This window comes from Mus caroli, chromosome 1, assembly GCF_900094665.2.
Source record: "Mus caroli chromosome 1, CAROLI_EIJ_v1.1, whole genome shotgun sequence".
Classification (NCBI taxonomy): Eukaryota; Metazoa; Chordata; class Mammalia; order Rodentia; family Muridae; genus Mus; species Mus caroli.
In genome coordinates this window covers 161,485,792-161,505,586 of record NC_034570.1, presented here as the reverse complement: position 1 = coordinate 161,505,586, position 19,795 = coordinate 161,485,792, and the positions used below count along the sequence as shown (strand labels likewise).

The 19,795-nt window shown below is 48.0% G+C and overlaps 3 protein-coding genes across 4 annotated transcripts in view; 2 read left to right on the top strand and 1 right to left on the bottom strand.

Moving 5' to 3' along the window:
- Positions 1 to 9,218, top strand: part of Ndufs2 (NADH:ubiquinone oxidoreductase core subunit S2) — a 12,641-nt gene extending 3,423 nt beyond the window's left edge. The window contains exons 3-13 of the mRNA XM_021177238.2: positions 2,966 to 3,156; positions 4,683 to 4,803; positions 5,175 to 5,362; positions 5,481 to 5,558; positions 5,700 to 5,785; positions 6,041 to 6,160; positions 6,826 to 6,955; positions 7,377 to 7,472; positions 7,638 to 7,721; positions 8,744 to 8,801; positions 8,987 to 9,218. Of these exons, the coding sequence (XP_021032897.1) occupies positions 2,966 to 3,156; positions 4,683 to 4,803; positions 5,175 to 5,362; positions 5,481 to 5,558; positions 5,700 to 5,785; positions 6,041 to 6,160; positions 6,826 to 6,955; positions 7,377 to 7,472; positions 7,638 to 7,721; positions 8,744 to 8,801; positions 8,987 to 9,024 (1,190 nt within the window). The 3' untranslated portion in view covers positions 9,025 to 9,218. The remainder of the gene's footprint in view (positions 1 to 2,965; positions 3,157 to 4,682; positions 4,804 to 5,174; positions 5,363 to 5,480; positions 5,559 to 5,699; positions 5,786 to 6,040; positions 6,161 to 6,825; positions 6,956 to 7,376; positions 7,473 to 7,637; positions 7,722 to 8,743; positions 8,802 to 8,986) is intronic.
- A 505-nt stretch (positions 9,219 to 9,723) lies between these two features.
- Positions 9,724 to 14,373, top strand: Fcer1g (Fc fragment of IgE receptor Ig). The gene is made up of 5 exons (XM_021177229.2): positions 9,724 to 9,897; positions 12,656 to 12,747; positions 12,895 to 12,930; positions 13,840 to 13,860; positions 14,003 to 14,373. Exons 1-5 carry the CDS (start codon positions 9,849 to 9,851, stop codon positions 14,063 to 14,065), a joined length of 261 nt encoding a protein of 86 aa, XP_021032888.1. The 5' UTR covers positions 9,724 to 9,848; the 3' UTR covers positions 14,066 to 14,373.
- A 3,050-nt stretch (positions 14,374 to 17,423) lies between these two features.
- On the bottom strand, positions 17,424 to 18,770 carry Apoa2 (apolipoprotein A2). Of its 2 annotated transcripts, none has more exons than XM_021177190.2 (4): positions 18,661 to 18,770; positions 18,417 to 18,499; positions 17,987 to 18,119; positions 17,424 to 17,659 (listed from the first exon to the last, which is right to left on the bottom strand). In XM_021177190.2, the coding sequence occupies exons 2-4, from the start codon at positions 18,466 to 18,468 to the stop codon at positions 17,536 to 17,538; spliced, it is 309 nt and encodes a 102-aa protein (XP_021032849.1). In that variant the 5' UTR covers positions 18,469 to 18,499; positions 18,661 to 18,770; the 3' UTR covers positions 17,424 to 17,535. The 2 variants fall into 2 exon arrangements, with proteins under 2 accessions (XP_021032849.1, XP_021032840.1); XM_021177181.2 differs by having other exon boundaries at positions 18,417 to 18,496.
- Positions 18,771 to 19,795: the final 1,025 nt, after the last annotated feature.

The window sequence follows — 19,795 nt, the reverse complement described above, 5'->3', positions numbered from 1 at the left end:
ATTTTTGAGACAGGGTTTCTCTGTGTAGCCCTGGCTGTCCTGGCACTCACTCTGTAGACCAGGCTGGCCTCGAACTCAGAAATCCACCTGTCTCTACCTCCCAAGTGCTGGGATTAAAGGTGTGCGCCACCACCACCGCCCGGCACCAGGCAGCTTTTTAAAAGAGATTTGTTTATGAATATGAGTGGTCTGTCTTCATGCATATCTGCATACCAGATTGTGAGCATCATGGGTTGCTGGGAATTGAACTCAGGACCTCTGGAAGATCAGTCAGTGCCCTAAACCACTGAGCCATTTCTGCAGCCCAAACCAGGCTGTTTTATAAGGACGGTTGTGTGTGTACACTACAGAGAACAGGAGAGGGCATCACGTCCCCCAGAACAGGGTTGTGGGTGGTTGTGAACCACTTGTGTAGGATGCTGAGAACCAAACCTGACTCCTCTACATGAACAGCAGGTGCTCTCAGCTGTCAGCCATTTCTTCAGCACTTCCTTTTAAAATCCCATCGTCCTCACTCCTGATGTCCGTTTTCTATTGCTCTCCCAACTCTTTTGAGATACAGCCTCACTCTGTAGTCCTGGATGTCCTGAAACGTACTCTATAGACCAGGTTGGCCTCGAACTCACAGAGATCAGCTTGCATCTGCCTCTCAAGTGCTGGGATCAAAGGTGTGTGCCTCCATACCCGGCTATCGTCATCACTCTTGTTTAGATCTGTCTTGTGTTAGATCTTGGGCATTTCAAGAGGGTTTACATCACTTGCCTCTACCCCTACCCCGACTGCTGGGATTAAAGGCAAGCATCATCATGCCTGACCCAGTAAACCCTGCCTGGTAACTTACAAATTTCATCTGTTTCTAGTTTTCACATGTAATTGATTACAAGTTAAAGTCTAATTTTCTTTCTTCCTATTTGTTTATGTAATTTTTTGAGATAGCCTCTCACCATGTAGCCATGTAGCCTTGGCTGGTTTGGAGCCTTGCTCACCATGTAGACCAAGCATGTGCTTGCCGCCACCTCCTGAGCACTAAGAATACAACAACCATGCCTGGCTCAAAAGTGTCAGTTTCTTGAGGGTAAAAACTGCATGCTCTCATATGCCTTTAATCCCGGCACCTGGGAGTCAGAGGCAGTTGGGTCTCTGAGTTTGAGGCCAGGTTGGTACACATAGTGAGTTCCAGGATAGCCAGAACTCTGTAGAGACCCTGTAGCCAAAAACAAAACAGAAACAACCTTGCCTTTTGGGCTGGGAATGTAGTCTAGTTCGTAGAGTGCCGGTTTAGCAGTCACAAGGTCCTGGGTTTGATTCGATACCCAGCATGGCATAATCTGGGGCAAGAGGGTTGGAATTTCAGGGTTACCACCTTCAACTGCATAGTGGTCGTGAGTTTGGTGGCCTGAGCTACATGAGCCCCAGTCTCAAAACAGTGATGAGCCCTGTCATTTAGTAGTAATCTTTCTCCTTCATGCTGTCTTGAACTCACAGATCTACCTGCTGCTGTCTTCTTTGTAATGACATTAAAGGCATGCACTTCCATACTGAGCTTAAGAATGTATTTCTCACTGATTGTCCACTTATCAGATACATTTAGATATATCATGAGACTTACAGATAAGAAGGCCAGGCTCAGTGGTTTAGAGCTCTTGAATAAGACCTCGGTTCAATTCCCAGCACCCATACGTTGGCTCTCAGCCATCTATAACTCCAGTTCTGGGGATCTTCTGGCCTCTGTGGGCTCCTGCTCACACGTGGCACACATATGTACACACGCAGGTGTAGCCTCCCATAAGCCTGAAGCAGGCTGAGCCAGGCTTGACTTTGTTGCCACCAAGGAGATCACCTGGGGTGGAGCCTGCCTCCCTTGATCACTCTATTGTTCTGCCACTGCCGCTGCTGCTACCTGCTGCCTAGCTGTTCTGGAGCCTACACGTGGTCAGTTGCAGCTGGGCTCCAAGGATGATTTGGCGAGAATGGGCTTTCCCCTCTCTTTATAAAGCGTGTGTGTCTGCCATTAAAAATTTGAACCTTGATCAGAACACTGTCTTGGTTCCATCTTTCTCTCGTCTCCTAGTTTCCCTCTCTTTCAGCGCTGGCCTGCCATTCAGGTATACCCGTCCTTGTGAGCCACTGGACGGCTCACCACACTCAGGCACGCACATACCCATTAAAAAATGAAACTAGTAAATGTTTGTCAGCTGTGGTAGCACATGCCTTTCTAGTTCCAGTGCTTAGGAGGCAAAGGCGGGCAGATCTCTGAATTCATAGCATTGTGGTTTACATAGTGAGTTCCAGGCCAGTTGGATCTATAGTAGTGAAACCCTATCCCAACAAACAAACAAACAAACACAGAAGAAGAATAGTGGCCACGCCTGGTAACAGGCCTGTAAGCCCAGTTCTTCAGGAGGCTGAGGCACAGCTGTAACTAGTGTAGACTACAGAATGAGTTCAAGGCCATCCTGGATAACCTGGTGAGGGCCTGTCTGAGAGGAGGAGGTGGGAGGTGGCTCAGGGGTGGAGCTTGTGCCCAGGTTCTATCCTCAGCACAACAACAAAGTAAAAGATGTTGTGTGGCAGTGGCTCTCAGCCTTCCTAACACTGCAGCTCTTAATACATTTCCTCAGGTTGTGGTGACCACAGCCATAAAATTATTTTTGCTATTACTTCATAACTAATTTTGCTACTTTTATACATTGTGATGTAAATATCTGTGTTTTCTGATGGTCTTAGGTGACCATGAAAGCGGTGCTTGACAGGGGTCTCGACCCACAGGTTGAGAACTACCACCCCGGGGCCTATGACATGAACTTAATGATCAGAGCTTCCTTTCGTTTTCCCACCTGTTAGCCATCTTCCTAGTTATTGGAATGAGGGTGCTAACAAGGGATGCAATGGTGGGCCAGAGGCTGTACCAGGGGGATCCCCAAGGGAATTATCATTTGGCCCTGACTTATTTTCCACTTCTCAGATGTGGACATTTTGAAGGAAAAACCGGTGACCAACATGACCCTGAACTTTGGGCCCCAGCACCCAGCAGCCCACGGAGTCCTGAGACTCGTGCTGGAACTGAGTGGAGAGATGGTGCGGAAATGTGACCCTCACATCGGGCTCCTGCACCGAGGCACGGAGAAGCTCATTGAGTACAAGACCTATCTGCAGGTGTGGAGGTGACCAGGGGCCTGCTGATGGCAGCCGGGGAGAGCTGAGACCTGATGGGTTTGCTGCCCCAGAGCTTCAGGGCGGGAGAGTGGTGGGGGTTTAGTGCTTTGAGGCTAGCAGGACTGGATGGAGAGTGGAGAAGGTGCTAAAGGATGTGGGGCTGGATGGGTTCTTTCAGCATCCTGACCTTACAGCCGGGGGCCCCTGCCAGTTTCTCTCTGTCTGATTTCTGGCTTTTTATCATTGCTCTAGTGCCTCAGTTTCCCTCCTCAACTATGAGTGTGTCAAAGAGAGTGTCCCAGAGGGCAGAGAAGGGGGAATGAGGTGTCAGCTCTTTCAGATTAACGGCTGATTCTCGTGTCTTCCCACTCTCTTGATTTGTTTTCAAAACACTCAGTGAGTCAGAGTGACCGGAGGAGGTTTGTGACAGAGTTTGCCGTCGTAGAAGAACTGTGTGACCTAAATAGTTGAAGGTCGGGTTGGAAGGAGTTGGATCTGGAATAGATTCTAAAGGTGGTTTTTGTTTGCTTGTCGGTTGTTTTTTTTTTTTCTTTTTCTTTTTCTTACTGTTATGAAGAAAGGCCTTGGAATAAAGGGCTTAGACCCAGCTCTGTGACTTCCTCCAGAGAGCCAAAGCAGTGGTGGCTTCAGGTCCCAGCTTTCGTGGGTTAACTCCTGTAGCATCATCCTGCGTCACTAATGACACCAGGACCAGAACAGGCTGTCCCAGGGAGGATTTTAACTCCGCCTTCTTCCTGGAAGCTGGAACTGACTTAGTAGGCAGCTGGGACTTAGCTTTCTTGACATTCTGGGCTAAAGTTACTATAAAACGTACTCCCTTTCTCCTTCCAAGTCTCCTTCCAAGTCTCGGTTTTAAGGGACTAAGAGGAGAAAGAAGTGTACGGCACTCTCTGAAAGGCTTCCATGCTGAAGTCAACTTAAAATGGCTTGGGAGGCTGAGGATGCAATTTTTTAGGAAACGTTATGACTTAGTTGCTGAAATTATTATTAGAAATTAGATTACACAGTCTCTCTCTCTCTCTCTCTCTCTCTTTCTCTATATATGTGTAGTTTTGGCATTTTGTTTTGAGACAAAGTTTTACTATGTAGCTCTGGCTATCCTGGAGTTCACTAAGTAGGTAGACCAGGCTGGCCTCAAACCCATAGAGACAGTTGATCTGTATCCTGAAGATACTGTATAATTTTGGGCTGTGTGTTTCAAGGGTGTGTTTAGTTACATTTTGATAACTTAAAATTTGGCCATGGTAAGAGTATTTTTACCATGGAAATTGTCAACATGATAAATCAAAGTAATGGTAAATCTCCAATCATTTTAGATAGTCAGTTTGTAAACATTTTACGCTAGTCTTAAATCAGCATGGTAGTGATTTGGGGGACATTTCATCCTGCTTAGCTGAAGGCTCTAAAGGTAAGCACTAACTTTCAGTGCCTGTCACGGGGAAGGTTTCTAGCAGCAGTGGACGCCTTGGTCTGTTAGATGTGACCTTGATGCCCTGTTTCCCCAGGCCCTTCCATACTTTGACCGGTTGGACTATGTGTCCATGATGTGTAATGAACAGGCCTATTCGATAGCTGTGGAGAAGTTGCTAAACATCCAACCTCCTCCCCGGGCACAGTGGATCCGAGGTATGTTTATTTCTGCTGTCCACTGTTGAACACGGGCATCTTAAGTGCACTGGACTCAACTGTGCTATTTAGATTCCAGATTCCACCCAGAATGATCTGTACGACGAGTCCTCGGCTCCCACGTACTTCTTTCTTTAAAAGAAGGAATAAAACAACACCCATGATAATATATATTTATTTATTTACTGTGTGTGCATAAATGTGAAACAGTATATATCAAGGCGTGTGTGGGGAGGTCAGAGGTCAGCTTCTGGGGAGTCGGTTCCCTCCTACCTAACATGTGGACTCCAGACTTGTTAGCAAACGCCTCTCTCTGCCGCCAAGCAATCTTTCCAGCCCCTTCCACCACTCCCTGTCTTTCTGTCTCACAGTGCTCTTTGGAGAGATCACTCGGATTTTAAACCATATCATGGCTGTCACCACACATGCCCTGGACATTGGTGCCATGACTCCTTTCTTCTGGATGTTTGAAGAAAGAGAGAAGATGTTCGAGTTCTATGAGCGGGTGTCTGGGGCCCGGATGCACGCCGCGTATATCCGACCTGGAGGAGTGCACCAGGTGAGTGAGCTGCTCTCTGGCCGCTCTCCTCTGCGGCCACTGGAGGGCAGTGTGGGCTGTCGGAACTCTGGCCTTTTGAGAAGCGGTGCTGTAACAAGAATCACCACTTGGCTTCTAGGACCTACCTCTTGGGCTTATGGATGACATTTATGAATTTTCCAAGAACTTCTCTCTTCGGATTGATGAGGTGGAGGAGGTGAGACAGAACTCGACGCGGGAAAAATACCTTTATCTCCCAGAAAGGCTTGTGGGGTTTTAGGACCCAGCAGTGCATAAGTACAGAGGCTTTTGAGATTGTCACGAAGAATATTAGCACAGTGGGCTTCTCCATCCATAGATGCTGACCAACAATAGAATCTGGCGAAATAGGACCATCGATATTGGGGTTGTAACAGCAGAAGACGCACTTAACTATGGATTCAGGTAGGAGAGGCCGTAGAGAGGTACAGCCCAGTGTCTTGTTTCAGCTGTGTTTGATGCTATGCTCTCCATGCCTGGAGTTTCTGTTCCATAACCAGATGTGGGGAGGGAGATGGGAGGCGTGCATGTCCTCTGTTGTGGGGGATGGGAGGGAGATGGGAGGCATGCTTGTCCTCTGTTGTGGGGGATGGGAGGGAGGTGGGAGGCATGCTTGTCCTTTCTTGTGGAGGATGGTCCTATGCCCATTATGCCCTGTAGTGGGGTGATGCTCCGAGGCTCAGGCATCCAGTGGGACTTGCGGAAGACCCAGCCCTATGACGTTTACGACCAGGTGGAGTTTGATGTTCCTATTGGTTCTCGAGGGGACTGCTACGATAGGTAAGATTCGAATCATGGCTCAGCTCTTCGTTCCTGCCTGACTTCTCTTTGCTCTGTTGCCTAGTATCTGTAGGAGCCCGTGGAACGTGTTAGACTTGGTAGAGTGTGTATTTAGCAGTCACAATCCCCAGTATGGCCCGCACCACCACATATACCAAATCAGACCGCTGGTTTCTCCCCCACACCCCCACCCCCACCCCATGTGCCGCCATGCTATCTTAGAACTAGTTTGGACTGCATTTGTAGCCGAGAAGGCTGAAGCATAAGCTAGGGATTAGCCTGTCCGTGATGGAGTCCGAATCCTTCTGACCCAGCGCTCTTCCTGTTTACTGACCCTGAGTAAGATTTGCTGCTGCCGGTCTCTTTGTTTATCTTTCCATTCAACTCCCTTACTCTGCAGTCCAAACTCTGAGTGAGGGTAAGGAGGGGAAAGTACAGGCCACCTCTGAGAGAAAAGAGAGAGAGGTGATTTGGAGAAGGACTTACCAGTAGAATCCAGGCACTTCGGGATGTGAATGGGCAACCATGCCAAGCAGAGAGACTGTGCCAGGGGAAACTGAGGACCATTTACTGACCATGTTTCAGGTCTTCCGGGGCTTCCATCCAGACTCCTGCTCACCCCTCAGTCTGCTTTCTCTTGTTCTGAGTCTGTCTCATCATTTCAGGTACCTGTGTCGTGTGGAGGAGATGCGCCAGTCCCTGCGAATCATTGAACAGTGTCTGAACAAGATGCCTCCTGGGGAGATCAAGGTTGATGACGCCAAAGTGTCCCCACCTAAGCGAGCAGAGATGAAGGTTGGCCTCAGGAGAGGGAAGAATCGAGGGGTCTTTGCAAGGGGCCGGTAGCTGTGGAGCACGGGTCTTGGGTTAAATCCCACCTTTCTGTTTAACTTGCTAAGACTCAGCCTCTCACAGCGAGCGCTCATCGTTTATTCCGCCATTACTCTCCCTGACCTACATGTGGGCTGTTAGTCTCTCTGAAGGTAGAGATTGCTGTCTCTCAGGGGAAAGCCCAAGGCTAGAGCTTGTTGTTTGTTTTGTTTAGACAGGGTTTCTCTGTACAGCCCCGTCTGTCCTGGAACTTACTCTGTAGACCAGGCTGGCTTCAAACTCAGAGGTCTGCCTGCTTTTGCCTCCCAAGTGCTGGGATTAAAGGTGTGCGCCACCGGCAGCCAGATGGATCTGGTTTCTTGATGCTTCCTTTTCCTTCTTTCAGACGTCCATGGAGTCACTAATTCATCACTTTAAGCTGTATACAGAGGGCTACCAAGTTCCTCCGGGAGCCACATATACTGCCATTGAAGCTCCTAAGGTGAGGGGGGCAGGGGAGGAAGCCTCTGTGTGGTGGGTGGCCAGAGGCAGACAGCGAACAAAGTACTCCCTCACTAGTGACAGAGGTGTAAAGGGAAGCCAGACAGGGTTTGGTAGGAGAGAGCTTTTCCTACTAATGGGGCATCCAACTTTCTTCCGTGGACAGGGAGAGTTTGGGGTATACTTGGTATCCGATGGCAGCAGCCGCCCTTATCGGTGTAAGATCAAGGCTCCCGGTTTTGCCCACCTGGTAAGACAATCCCAGTGATTCTAACTGCAGCACGTTAATAATTTACTGACCTTGGTTGAGTATTGTTATTCTTTTTCCGCCATTATTTTAAATTATTTAGGGTTGTTTGTTTGTTTGTTTGTTTGAGACAGGGTTTCTCTGTGTAGCCCTGGCTATCCTGGAACTCACTTTGTAGACCAGGCTGGCCTCGAACTCAGAAAGCCACCTGCCTCTGCCTCCCAAGTGCTGGGATTAAAGGTGTGCGCCACCACTGCCCTGCTAGTATTTATTTTTTAACTTACTTGTGTGTTCTATTTATATATGTATGCCACATGAGAGCAGGTGCCTGCAGAGGCTAAAAGGGGACATCAGATCCCCTGGAGCTGGAGTTACAAGTGACAACCAACTAACTACCTGCTGTTGGTTTCGGGAGCCAATCCTGGGTCCTCTGCAAGAGCAGTGCATGTTCTTAGCTGCCGGACCATTTCTCCAGCACCTGGCTCTTTGGAGATAGAACTTTGCTATACAGCCCTATGGTGTCTAGAACTCCCTATGTAGCCAAGGCTGGCGTCAAACTTATTATCTCCTGCCTTAGCCCTCCCGGTGTGAGAATCACAGGTCTGAAGCTCCACACCCAATTCCTGGTGAAGCTTTGTTTTGTTTCATTTGTTTGTTTAAGACAGTTTTGCCACATAACCCAAATTAGCCTGGAACCCGTGTGAGAGCTATCCTTGGATTCACGGTCACCCTCCTGCCTTAGACTCTCAAGTACTACAATAACAGCCATGAGCTCGTGTGCCCAGTTTATTGGAGGATTTTGTTGTGGTGGTGTTTGATTTGTTTTGAGACAGAGTCAAGGTCTGTGGTTGGCCTAGAATTCTCTATGTAGACTAGGCTGGCTTCAAACTCATGAATGCCTTCCCCAGTGCTCAGGTTAACCGTGTACCGTGTATACTCCCACACCGGCCAGCCTTTGGGTGAGATTTTTAAGAGCTCTTCTCTGCAGACTTGGGTTAACACTGTTGCCACCCCCATCTCCACAGGCTGGTTTGGACAAGATGTCTAAGGGACACATGTTGGCAGATGTCGTGGCCATCATAGGTATGAGACCTTTTTATTATATAGTAAGATGTCTAAGACAAGGGGTTTGGGATTCTGTATGGTAGCAGAAACCAAACACTTCCTGTTCAGCATAGACTGAGTCCTGGCCTCTGGGCCGGAGTTTCTTGGACATCGTAATGTACTCTGGACCTCTGGTGATAACATTTCATTCTCTAACCTTTTAGGTACCCAGGATATTGTGTTTGGAGAAATAGACCGATAAGCGAAAGCACCACCCTCGAGCTGCCTTGCCTGTCAGCTGCTCCTTCGAGGCCTGTGTCTGGTGGGAGACAAGGCTGTGTGTCTCTGCGTGTGTAAACAAAGGTGCACTTGTTCGCACTTAGCTGCGCAGGCTTTCTGTGCATGTACTAGAAAAGGAGACATTATATTAAATTAGCCACCTTTTGGCCCCTAAGCTCAGCTTGTAATGTGTCTTTCTTGGTGTCTTGCTGCCTTTCACTTTGTATTTCTCTGACTTAGATCTTAGTTTTCCCAGCTGATCTCCACCCCCCTCTCTGAGTCTTGCTCTTTCCACTTCTCCATTCCCCATTTCCCCTTTCCCTCACTTCCTCCTGCTCCGACCCTCTTGGTATCTATAAAACTGCTAACTCAAATGACAAATGGGTGTATAAAGTTCTAGATAGGAAGGTAGGGGTTATGGTGGGTGTCTAGGGGAGTCTCTAGGGGCAGTTTGCTGCCTACATAGCATGCATCTGAGTGGTGGGTGGTGGTGGGTGGTTAAATATGGTAGATATAGACAACCTTTCCCCAGCATGAAAGTCTGCTCATTCTGTGGGTTAGGTTGGTCCCTGAAAGGGCTGAGTCTTAAGAGGCCAGATCGTCCAGCTCCCCAAATTGGCCCTTCCGGGAGCTGCCTGGTCTGTAGTACAGGAAGGGGAAGGGGCCAAAGTGTGGGCGAAGGCGTGGCAGGAAGGAGGGAACTGTGGTCAGGGAACTGTTCGTGGGCACAGCTGCGCAGTTCTGTCAGCGCAGCGCGATCACCAGCGATCACCAGCTCCCAGCGCCGCAGCCCCCAGCGCACCCAGGATGATCTCAGCCGTGATCTTGTTCTTGCTCCTTTTGGTGGAACAAGCAGGTAAGGGGAAGGCTTCAGCGAGCGTTAGCTGGGCTTGAGTGGGAATCTAGGGCAGGAATTGGGGATGGAAGAAGACTGGCCTTAGGCGAGCCCGCCAGGGCCGAGGCAGATTCTGAATTTAGCCCTGTTGGATCCCCACCCAGGCACAGCCATTATTTCTTGTTGTCTCTCTCTCTCTCACACACTCACTCTCTCTCTCTCTTTCTTTCTTTCTTTCCTGACTTTAGAGCCTATATGAAGGGTGGGTTTGTCAGGGGTCTGGACTGTACAGCACGGAGAGCAGCTTCAGGAAAGTTACATTTCTTGATCAGCAACACCATAGGATGCTCTGTTGGGAGCTGGTATCTAGCTAACTAGATAACCCTCTATATAGGCAAGGGCCTGTCTGCGCTTGGGAGTAAGGCAAGGGAGTCAAAATAGAAATGAATGCCATTTCTGGGGATGGTGAGGGCCACGCCGTTCCTTGAACTGATAACGTAGGCATCAGAGCACAGAGTCCTGTAGTCTCAGTCGTCAGCTGAGAAGAAAAGCCAAAAGCAGCACGAAGCAGCGGCTCTGAGGTTCTGCTCTGCCTGTGAACACCCCTCAGCGTCGGTGTCGCTTACTGTGTGGTCTATCAATCCTGGTGTGAGGAGGAACTCCTGTAGCCCAAGTTAGCCTTGAAACTCCCTGTTTAGCTGAGGGTAACCTTGGTTTCCTGGTCTCCTGCCTTCTCCTTCCAAATGCTGGCTTTATAGGTCTGTGCCACCATGCCCAGTAAGAAGTTTTGAAAAGCACTGCTGATTGACAGCTGGCTTTTTTTTCAGAGGTGGGGTTAACCTTTAGGGAAACAGAGAATGACTGGGAAGGAGGGTCACAGAGAAAAGCCCAGACTTTGGGAGCAGGAAACCTAGATTTGAGTTCCAAGTCTGTTGCTCAACTCTGGCCCTGAGTGTTTTCTTAGCTTTTCTGAGCGCCTGGGTTTCGTCATCATAAAATGGTGAAGTTGGTGTATCTTTCACAGGGTAGTTTTGAGATTTATGCAATATCGTGAGTGTGAGTGCTGTAGAGCAAAAAGAATTTTACTGATCTTAGTTAACCTGACTTGTGTGGAAGTGGGCAGGGCTACACCATTTTGTCAACCGATAAGCAGACAGGCCACGTGAAGTGCCCGGTCTTAGAGTCTTATGTATCAGCTGAGGAACGTAAAAAAAATGTCAAGGTCCCTCCAGCAGGCTAACATCCGATTATCTCTCCTGATAAGGCTGGAGCCCAGATCCTGTGCGAGCATTTGAGGCAGGATCTCATCTTATGGCCCAGGCTGGCATCATGCACAATCGTCCTGCCTTAGCCTGGTGTAGTTAGTTGTATGGGGCTACCATGTTCAGTTTCTGTGTCCTTTAATTTGGGGGTTTTCTTGGTTTTTGGTTTTTGGGGGTTTTTTTTGTTTGTTTGTTTTTTGCATGCTTTTTGTTTTGTTTTGTTTTCTGTTGGTGTTTTGTTTTGTTTTTTAACCTTGAGACAGGGTTTCTCTGTGTAGCCTTGGCTGTCGTGGAACTTGCTCTGTTGACCAGGCTGGCTTCCAACTCAGAGATCCACCAGCCTGCCTCCCAGGTGCCGGGATCAAAGTTGTGTGTGCCACCACCAGCAGTTTGTTTGATTTCACTCTATCCTAGGCTGGTCTTGGAACTCACTATGTAGCTCAGGCTGACCTCAAACTCATGGCGACGCCTTCCTCAGCCTCCCAAGTGCTGGGATTATACAACCCATCTCTTTCAGCTCCTGTGTGATGCTTTTAAAAATTTTTATTTCTAGTTGCATAAACTTCCCTTCTTGGAAGCCTATCGTGATTAACAGGACAGAATAGCAGGAGGAGGAATCCGTATTTTAAACTTAGTTTGTGGTCTTTCCTTTGAGCTGTGGTCGGTCACCATCCAGCTTCCCGTGCAAAGCCAATGGCATCTCTAGAGCCTCAAAAAGCAGTCGCTTTGGTTTTGGTTTGTTTTTTTGGTATCGTTAAGTTCTCTGGTGAGATAAAAAGCAGTGAGGCTGAGAAGATGACCAATAATAGAGTAATAGTCTTGCCTCCCTTCCCCAGCTCACATCCTTCCTGTCCAGCCCTCAGCCACAGGTCACAGGACTTAACAGAGACATACTCGTGTGGTTTCTTTGCTGAAATTTGCCACTATTTTCCTCTCCCCTCCCCCTTTGGGCCGAGGTTTTCTGTTTTTTTTTTTTTTTTTTTTCCTTTTTGTCTCAGCCCAGTGAACTCCAATGGGTCCTTGAGGTAGACCAAGTGCTCAATGATGCCAGAGGAACCACAATACTGAAAAGAGAGCTGCCGGGTGGGTAGAGAGGGAAGTCTATAGTAAACCTAAGTCCTAGTGCAGCAGAGCCCTTCATGCTTCCTGTCCCACCCCTGTCGTGGTCTCAGGGGCAACCGGGGAACAATAGTCTAGAGAGGGAGTTAGTTTCTTCCCTTAGAAGGCCACCATGGGCTTGGAGAGATGGCTTAGTGGTTAAGAGCACTGACACCTCTTCCAGAGGTCCTGAGTTCACATCCCAGCAACCACATGGTGGCTCACAACCATCTGTAATGGGATCTGATGCCCTCTTCTGGTGTGAACTCATAAAAATAAATAAACCTTTAGAAAAAAGAAAGAAAGAAAGAAAGAAAGAAAGAAAGAAAGAAAGAAAGAAAGAGTCCTTTCCCTTCCCTGAGGGATGGCCCTTCCCTTCCCTCTACACCGGGTCCCATGGGCACCCCGTATCCCCTCAGCTGCCCTGGGAGAGCCGCAGCTCTGCTATATCCTGGACGCCGTCCTGTTTTTGTATGGTATTGTCCTTACCCTACTCTACTGTCGACTCAAGGTAAGGTGGGGTGGCCTAAGAACCAGACCCAGAAGTGGGGGTGGGGGGGACAGCAAGAAGGGGAGCGAGAGGGGTTCCCCATGGTCTGAAGGGAAAGAAGATGGGCCCCCAACTTCTCCTTTTCTGATTTCCTTTCCCCCACTCCAGATCCAGGTCCGAAAGGCAGCTATAGCCAGCCGTGAGGTATGGAGTCTCCCACATCTGCACGTCAGCGTTTCTTTTCAGGCTTTTGACCTTTTCCGGGGCCTTAGCCTGAGGTCTGACACCCCTGGGAAGGCGTGTGTCTTAGGTGTTAATCTGTATCCTGCCCCTCGTCTCAGGATGGGTAACAACCTGCTTGCTATCTAGCTGAACTGCAAATAAAATATCCAGACAGGAAATAATCAAGTCAAAGTGTGTGGGTCTCTCCGCCCTCGTGGATCATTGGCCAATTCGATCCACGCGGGCTAAGGGAGCAGAGATGTTGTTGGAAGCCCTGTGAGTACGTTTGATGAATGACCACACCGGGACTCACTGTCAGTAGGCAGATCAACTTTATTTAGGGTGATTCAAGGCTTATAAAGCTTTGAGGGACTGAGAGCAGGGACAACCAGAAATGGGAAATGTCATTGGCTGGGGTCTTAGGGTGTCTGGTATACCTCATTAGCATGGGGAAGCATTTCTGGAATCTCAGGTTCTGGCTGAACAGGTTTTGTCAGGACTAAAGAAATTGGTCCTAAAATCTAATTGAAGCTACGTGACATTCCTCAGTGTGGGCTTAGAATTCCCCAGACAAGGTCAAAAAAGGAAAACCCCTGCTAACAAAGGGAGTCTCCCACATTGCACCAAGCCCAGAGGCTATACCCCGCTATGGTGAACTTCGACCTTAATTAGCAGTTTTCCTACAGAGGTGACAATTAATACACTGGAGACTTGCATGTTGCTCTGAAGTGTGTTTGTAGTCACACTGGTAAATGAGCAATCATGGGAGTGTGCCTAGCTTAAGGCAGCTACCATTGATCTTGACCCAGATACTCCCTGGGTAGGAAGGAGAATGATGAGGGGCCCTGGAGAAGGTGGGTCTCTAATGCCTTGCTCTTTCCATCTCTGTAGAAAGCAGATGCTGTCTACACGGTGAGTGAACCTCTTTTTATTCCTACCTTAGGGGTCAGAAAAAGAGGCCGGGGTTGGGAATGACCTTGATAGGAATGGAGTCTGAGGTGGAAGGGGGCCCTGTGATGCACTCAGATTCCTGATCATTCTGATTCTCCTGCAGGGCCTGAACACCCGGAGCCAGGAGACATATGAGACTCTGAAGCATGAGAAGCCACCCCAGTAGCTTCAGAACAGATGTGCTTGGGTGCATTCTTTTCCCGCCTCTAATTCTCTCCTAGCCCTCTTGGTTGACATCGCTATGTCACCTCTGTGCTTTGAAGGCTAGCTGACCTTATTCACATAATGATGCTAGCTAGGCTCTACATCAGTGTACACTGGCAGGTCCCCATCTCCGTTAAAGACTTACTCACTGACATTTCTTTTCTTCCATCCTCCTTTGCTTCATTTCTCTTTCCTTCCCTGATCCTCGACTCTCACTAAACAATGGAAAGGGATTACCCCCCCAATAAAGCTGCCAGAGACCTGACTCAATTCATTTTGTCATTTGTCACATACTGGTGGAACTTGGATTAAGTGTTCGGTTGGATAGTGGCGATAGTTTTGAGTAAGGCAAACTCAGCTCCTGAGAACACAGGACTCTAGAGCTACTTTGTTCATTTGGCGTATGGATGCTGACTGTATCTGGATGAGAGGGGAGACCATCGGTCCCTCGGTGCTCTGAGATGGAGCTGGAGCAGAGAGCATTCTCACACTCTTTTTTTGTTTGTTTGTTTTTTGTTTTTTGAGACAGGGTTTCTCTGTATAGCCCTGGCTCTCCTGGAACTCACTTTGTAGACCAGGATGGCCTCGAACTCAGAAATCCGCCTGCCTCTGCCTCCCGAGTGCTGGAATTAAAGGCGTGCACCACCACTCCCAGCTGTTTTCTCACACTCTTAACTCTGTGTTGGGAGTAGAGATGTATTTGGAGACATTAGAACCTGAGAAATTCTTTCTGTACCCAATGTGGCTGTTTGCATCTGAAAAATGAATCATGACTGGTTTGTGGGGAAGCCTGTATGTCTAACCCAGAATAGTCACCAATCTAGATAGTATCTATCCAGCGTGTGCGTGTTTGAGGTAGCATAGCTGGGAATCTAAACATTCAGAAGGAATGTGATGACAAGGATCATGACAATATCCTAGTGGAAGACTTTATGAGAACTTTCAGGGGATTTGGGGGCAAGAAGGGCCTTAGAGAGAACCTAGTAGAGAGGTAGGCAAGGCAGGGGGAACAAATCGGCTCTCAATGGGAGGTCGTTTCCCACAAGGAATCACCTGCCAGTCCCTGTCCTTTCCCCAGAATCTCCAGGAAACTCTGCTTGGAAATATTTAAGCCTCATTAGGTGCAGTGAGCTCTGTCTCTGGCCCTGCCTGCATTTCTTCCTGAAAGGGCCAACGCGACCAAGCTTTCCCTCCCCTCTCTGACCCTCCCTGACCCCCCTCCCCCACAACCCTTGTGCCAGACAACACTAAAGTGCATAATGATTTCTATTTTCAAACTGTTTTTCCATTGTATCATTTTATCTGCTTACTGACCTAGATAAGAAATCCAGGCTCTTTGAAATATTAACCTGACTAAGGTTACCTTGAAAGCAGGGATACTGACTTTCTTGTCTCTGTACATTGTTCTACATGAAACAAAAAGTTTTTTTTTTTTATTATCATTTTATTTTATTTTGGCTTCTACATTGGGTGTTCAAACGCTAGAATAAGGACTGTGCCATTAAACTATTTTTGTTAGTTTTCTTTGTAGTGGGTAGGGGGTTGTTTGTTCTGTTTTGAGACAGGGTCTTTCTATTTTGTAGCTCTAACTGGCCTAGAACTTACTATATAGATCAGCTTGGACCTGAACTCAGAGATCCAACTGCCTCTGTCTCCCAAATGCTGGCATCCTTTTCCTTTTGAAAGAGTCTCTCTAAATTTTCCAGGCTGGCCTTGAACTTCCTTTGAGTCTCAGGCAGGCCTTGAAATGGAGAGCCTTGCTTCAGCCTCCTTAGTAGCTACAATTACAGATGTATTCCCATGGGCCCAGAAACACTGAATAAAAAGAGAAGGGGAATGGTTGTGAATGGTGAAGGTCTTGTGAATGGTGAAGGTCTTGAAGGAGGTTGAGCAATTGGAAGACATTGGAGTCTCAGTCTCAGTCTGTGGGGGCTCCAGTGAGCCTCCTGTCTCAGCCTCCTGAGTGCTGAGAGCATAGGCATATACCACTGTGCATAGTCACATGAGAGATTTTAAGTTTTATTTATTTATTACTATGAGTGGGAGGTGAAGCTACCATGGCACATGTATGTTCACCACCAAGGGTACCAGAGATCAAATTCAGAGCATCTGATTTGTACTGCGAGCATTTTTACCCAGTTGAACCACGTTGCCAGCCCCCCATCAGAAGGGTTTTTCCCCCTAGTTTTTATTAATTTATTTAGTGCAGTGTAGGTGTGTCATATCATGTATGTAGAGGTCAGAGGACAACTTAACAGGAGTCTGCTGTCTCCCTTTGCTATATGGGTCCCCAAGAATTGAATCTAGGTTGTCAGGAAGTAAACACCATTTGTTTGTTTGTTTGTTTGTTTGTTCTAGACAAGGTTTCTCTGTGTAGCCCTGGATGTCTTGGAACTACACTCTGTAGACCAGGCTGGCCTTGAACTCAGAAAAATCCACCTGCCTCTGCCTCCCAAGTGCTGGGATTAAAGGCATACACCACCACACAAGGTTAAATTAGAGATTCTGAATCAAGAAACTAGTGCACTTTGGGACAAAAGTGTGCCTTCCTCCCAGCCTTGAGCAGGTTGAATCAGACTTTGTCTGCCACAGTCAGCTAGTCCACCTAGGGTGGAGTTTTCTGACCTCGGTAAAGTCTATTGAGTGCCACATCTGCTTCCTGCAAGAAGCCACTACCTGCTGAGCAGCTGAGCTTGCTTTCCTGACGAGATCCTGGCATACGGGGGATGCCCCCCCACTTTAAAAATCAGACCCTAGAATTAAAAGATTGAGCCTTGATGAGAGAACTTTGTCTTGGCTCCTTATTTCTCTTGCCATCCCCAGCTTTCCTTTCAGGGACCCCTGGCTGCTGGCGGCTAAACAAAAGGATCAGGCAAACCTCTTTATTGTGGGACGGAGGAAACAGTGTCCCCAGGCTCAAAAGGAAAGACAGGGTCTTGAGTCACACTGCTAGGCTCTTTAAAAAAAAAAAAACAAAAACGAGACAAAACAACAATAACACCATCTTTTTATAGAAAGATGAAATTCTGAGGGTTACCCTTGTTTCCTATGACCTCAAGTGAAGGGATTTTGTCATTCCTTTCTTGGGTCCATGTTCTTCAGTGACATTACAGAGTCATTCACACAGGACACTCCTCGGGTTTGGAAACAAATCACAGGCAGCTACTCTGTCATGTCCATCTCTGGTTTCTCCAATCCTTTCCTTCCCCATGATACCAAAACTTGTCTCCTTCTCCTTTTTGAAACATAGTTCTTATTCCTTCCTCCTTCTCCTCCTCCACCCTGCTACTTCTCCCAAACACCCAAAGACACAAGAGGCGCAAAGTTTAACTCCTTCCACATTTATTGGAGAAAACAGGCAGAAGGTAGGGAGAGGGGCTCTGGCCGTGGCCGGTGGAGCAGCTGGGGTGGGAAGACTGGGCCTGGCACATCTCACTTAGCCGCAGGAGCCGGTTTCTCCTCGAGGTTCATTAAACTGCTGAAGAAGTTCACCAGACTAGTTCCAGCTGACTTGACAAAGGGTGTCAGCTGCTCGTGTGTCTTCTCAAAGTATGCCCTGGGGAACGGAAGCAGCAGAGGTTAGGGTCTTTGTTGGTGATGAAGGTCAGAGCAGACTGACTAGGGTCCCCAAATAATATACCCTGGTATACCCTGATATAGCAAAGCCTGTTAGAAGCCATCCATGCAGCAGAGGATCAGACTCTGCAGACTGGAGTCCAAGGTCCACCTCTTGCTGCCCTCATCTAGGGTAAGGGAGGGGTTTTTCTCCCCAAGTTAAGCCTGAGCATCCCTAACCCCAACCCCTGAGTTAAGATTCCTGTGAGAACGGCCTCCCTCCCTGAAGCAGTCCTGTAGCCCTTTGAGTTCTCTCCCAGAGACTTACTTGGCCTGGCTCTGAATCTCTGAGGTCTTGGCCTTCTCCACCAAATCCTTGCCATAGTCAGTCATGCTCTGAAGGTACTGAGTCAACAGGCTCTGCATATCCGGTCCGTCCGCCTGTCTCTTAACCAAAGCTCCTGCACAACACAGATCACAGTCTCTGCATGTAGACTGCCAGCAATGAGTCCCGCTCTCCCCTCACACCCCACAGGACCCACCCCAGCTTTCAGCCCCTTCCCCAAATTGGGGTCCTGCTAGATGTTTTCTGTTGTTGATTTTGGTTTGGTTTGGGTTTTTGGACTTTAGAAAGAGAATAATCTTCCTCTTGAGTCCGCTGGTTGATGCACTCAGCCATAGAAGAAGCACAAGAGAGTTGGGCAGCCAAGACTCTCCGTACCTTCTTTCCTTTGGTTTCCCCTGTATCAAAACCTCACCTTCCAGGCTACAGATGGTGACCAGCAGTGCGACCATTGTGAGCAGCTTCATGATGGCAGACTACGGCCTAGGAACAGTGCTGCTGGTGAGAAAGAACATTGCCGTCAGATGGGCTTCAGGCCCTTGCAGGGATTCGCCCCACCCAGATGGATGCTCACTCTAATTTAGCTCCTTCCCTCTCCACAATTAAAGTCCCATGCTCTTTGCACGTTGCCCACCCACAGCTCTGCTCCCTCTTCATACCGGGTCTGTGCTGCAATCCTTCCCGTCCACTCTGGGCTTGACTGGAGGTAGGGGCTATATACACATCTACTCCCCCACCCCCACCCTGTCAGGTGATACGGAGAATGGCAAGTCCAGAAGGGCAGAGATCAGGCTGGAGTAAACAAGGGTTAGAAATGGACAAAAGGACAAGCAAAAGGGACTCTTGGTGTCACAGTGAACCACAGGGGCATAAACTCTAGTGAAGGCCAATGTTTGCTTATGATTTATTCTTTTGGGATCAGGAGTTGATGGGTTTATATGTATCTATCAGGTAATCAGGATTCTAAGTTATTTTTCTGGAAAGCTCCAACTTGTAGCTCTTAGCCCTTGTCATCTTTACCTTATTATGGACAAGTTTCATTTCCCCAACCCTTCACCCCTTCATAGCAATTTGGCAGAGAGGAATTTGGGGACAGAAGGAGAAAGGAGCAAGGCATAGTGGCACAAGCTTTTAATCCCAGCCCTGGGGAGGCAGAGGCAGACTGATCTTTGTGAACTTGAGAGCAGCCTGATCTATATAGTGAGTTCCAGGACGGCATAGATTCTATCTCAAAGAAACAAAGAAAGAAAGAGAGAAAGAGAGAAAGAGAGAAAGGAAGAAAGAAAGAAAGAAAGAAAGAAAGAAAGAAAGAAAGAAAGAAAGGAAGGAAGGAAGGAAGGAAGAAAGGAAGGAAGGAAAAGGAAGAAGGGAAATGAATTGAAATAGGAGGTGGAAGGTTGAAATAGGAGGTGGAAGGGAGTGGGGGTTATGGAGACAAAAGTCAGAACAGGTACAACTGCCTCTGTCCCTTTTTGAGTTAATGTGTAATGAGATAGGAAGGGGGCATGAACACCACACACACACACACACACACACACACACACACACACACCCCTCACAGACATACAAAAGACACACAGAGAAAATGCATTGGAATTATTGTATTTGATAGGTCTCATGAATGAAATTCCTTTAAAATAATCATGAAATACAAGTCCATTTATGGGTTCTCATCAATGTGTGCTCCCTGCCTCCAAAAAACAAATTCAGAAAAATAGCCTCTGCCCTCCTGCTCCCAACCTCAGTAGTTAAGAGGCTCTGTCCAAATCAAGGTCAAAGGGCCTGGTCACTTGA

Coding starts and splice junctions, on each gene's coding strand:
- Fcer1g (XM_021177229.2), top strand. CDS start 9,849: ATGATCTCAGCCGTGATCTTGTTCTTGCTCCTTTTGGTGGAACAAGCA. Junction 9,898..12,655: donor CCTTTTGGTGGAACAAGCAG/GTAAGGGGAAGG, acceptor GTATCCCCTCAG/CTGCCCTGGGAGAGCCGCAG. Junction 12,748..12,894: donor TACTCTACTGTCGACTCAAG/GTAAGGTGGGGT, acceptor CCCCCACTCCAG/ATCCAGGTCCGAAAGGCAGC.
- Apoa2 (XM_021177190.2), bottom strand. CDS start 18,468: ATGAAGCTGCTCACAATGGTCGCACTGCTGGTCACCATCTGTAGCCTG. Junction 18,120..18,416: donor CACCATCTGTAGCCTGGAAG/GTGAGGTTTTGA, acceptor TGTGTTGTGCAG/GAGCTTTGGTTAAGAGACAG. Junction 17,660..17,986: donor GAGATTCAGAGCCAGGCCAA/GTAAGTCTCTGG, acceptor TCCGTTCCCCAG/GGCATACTTTGAGAAGACAC.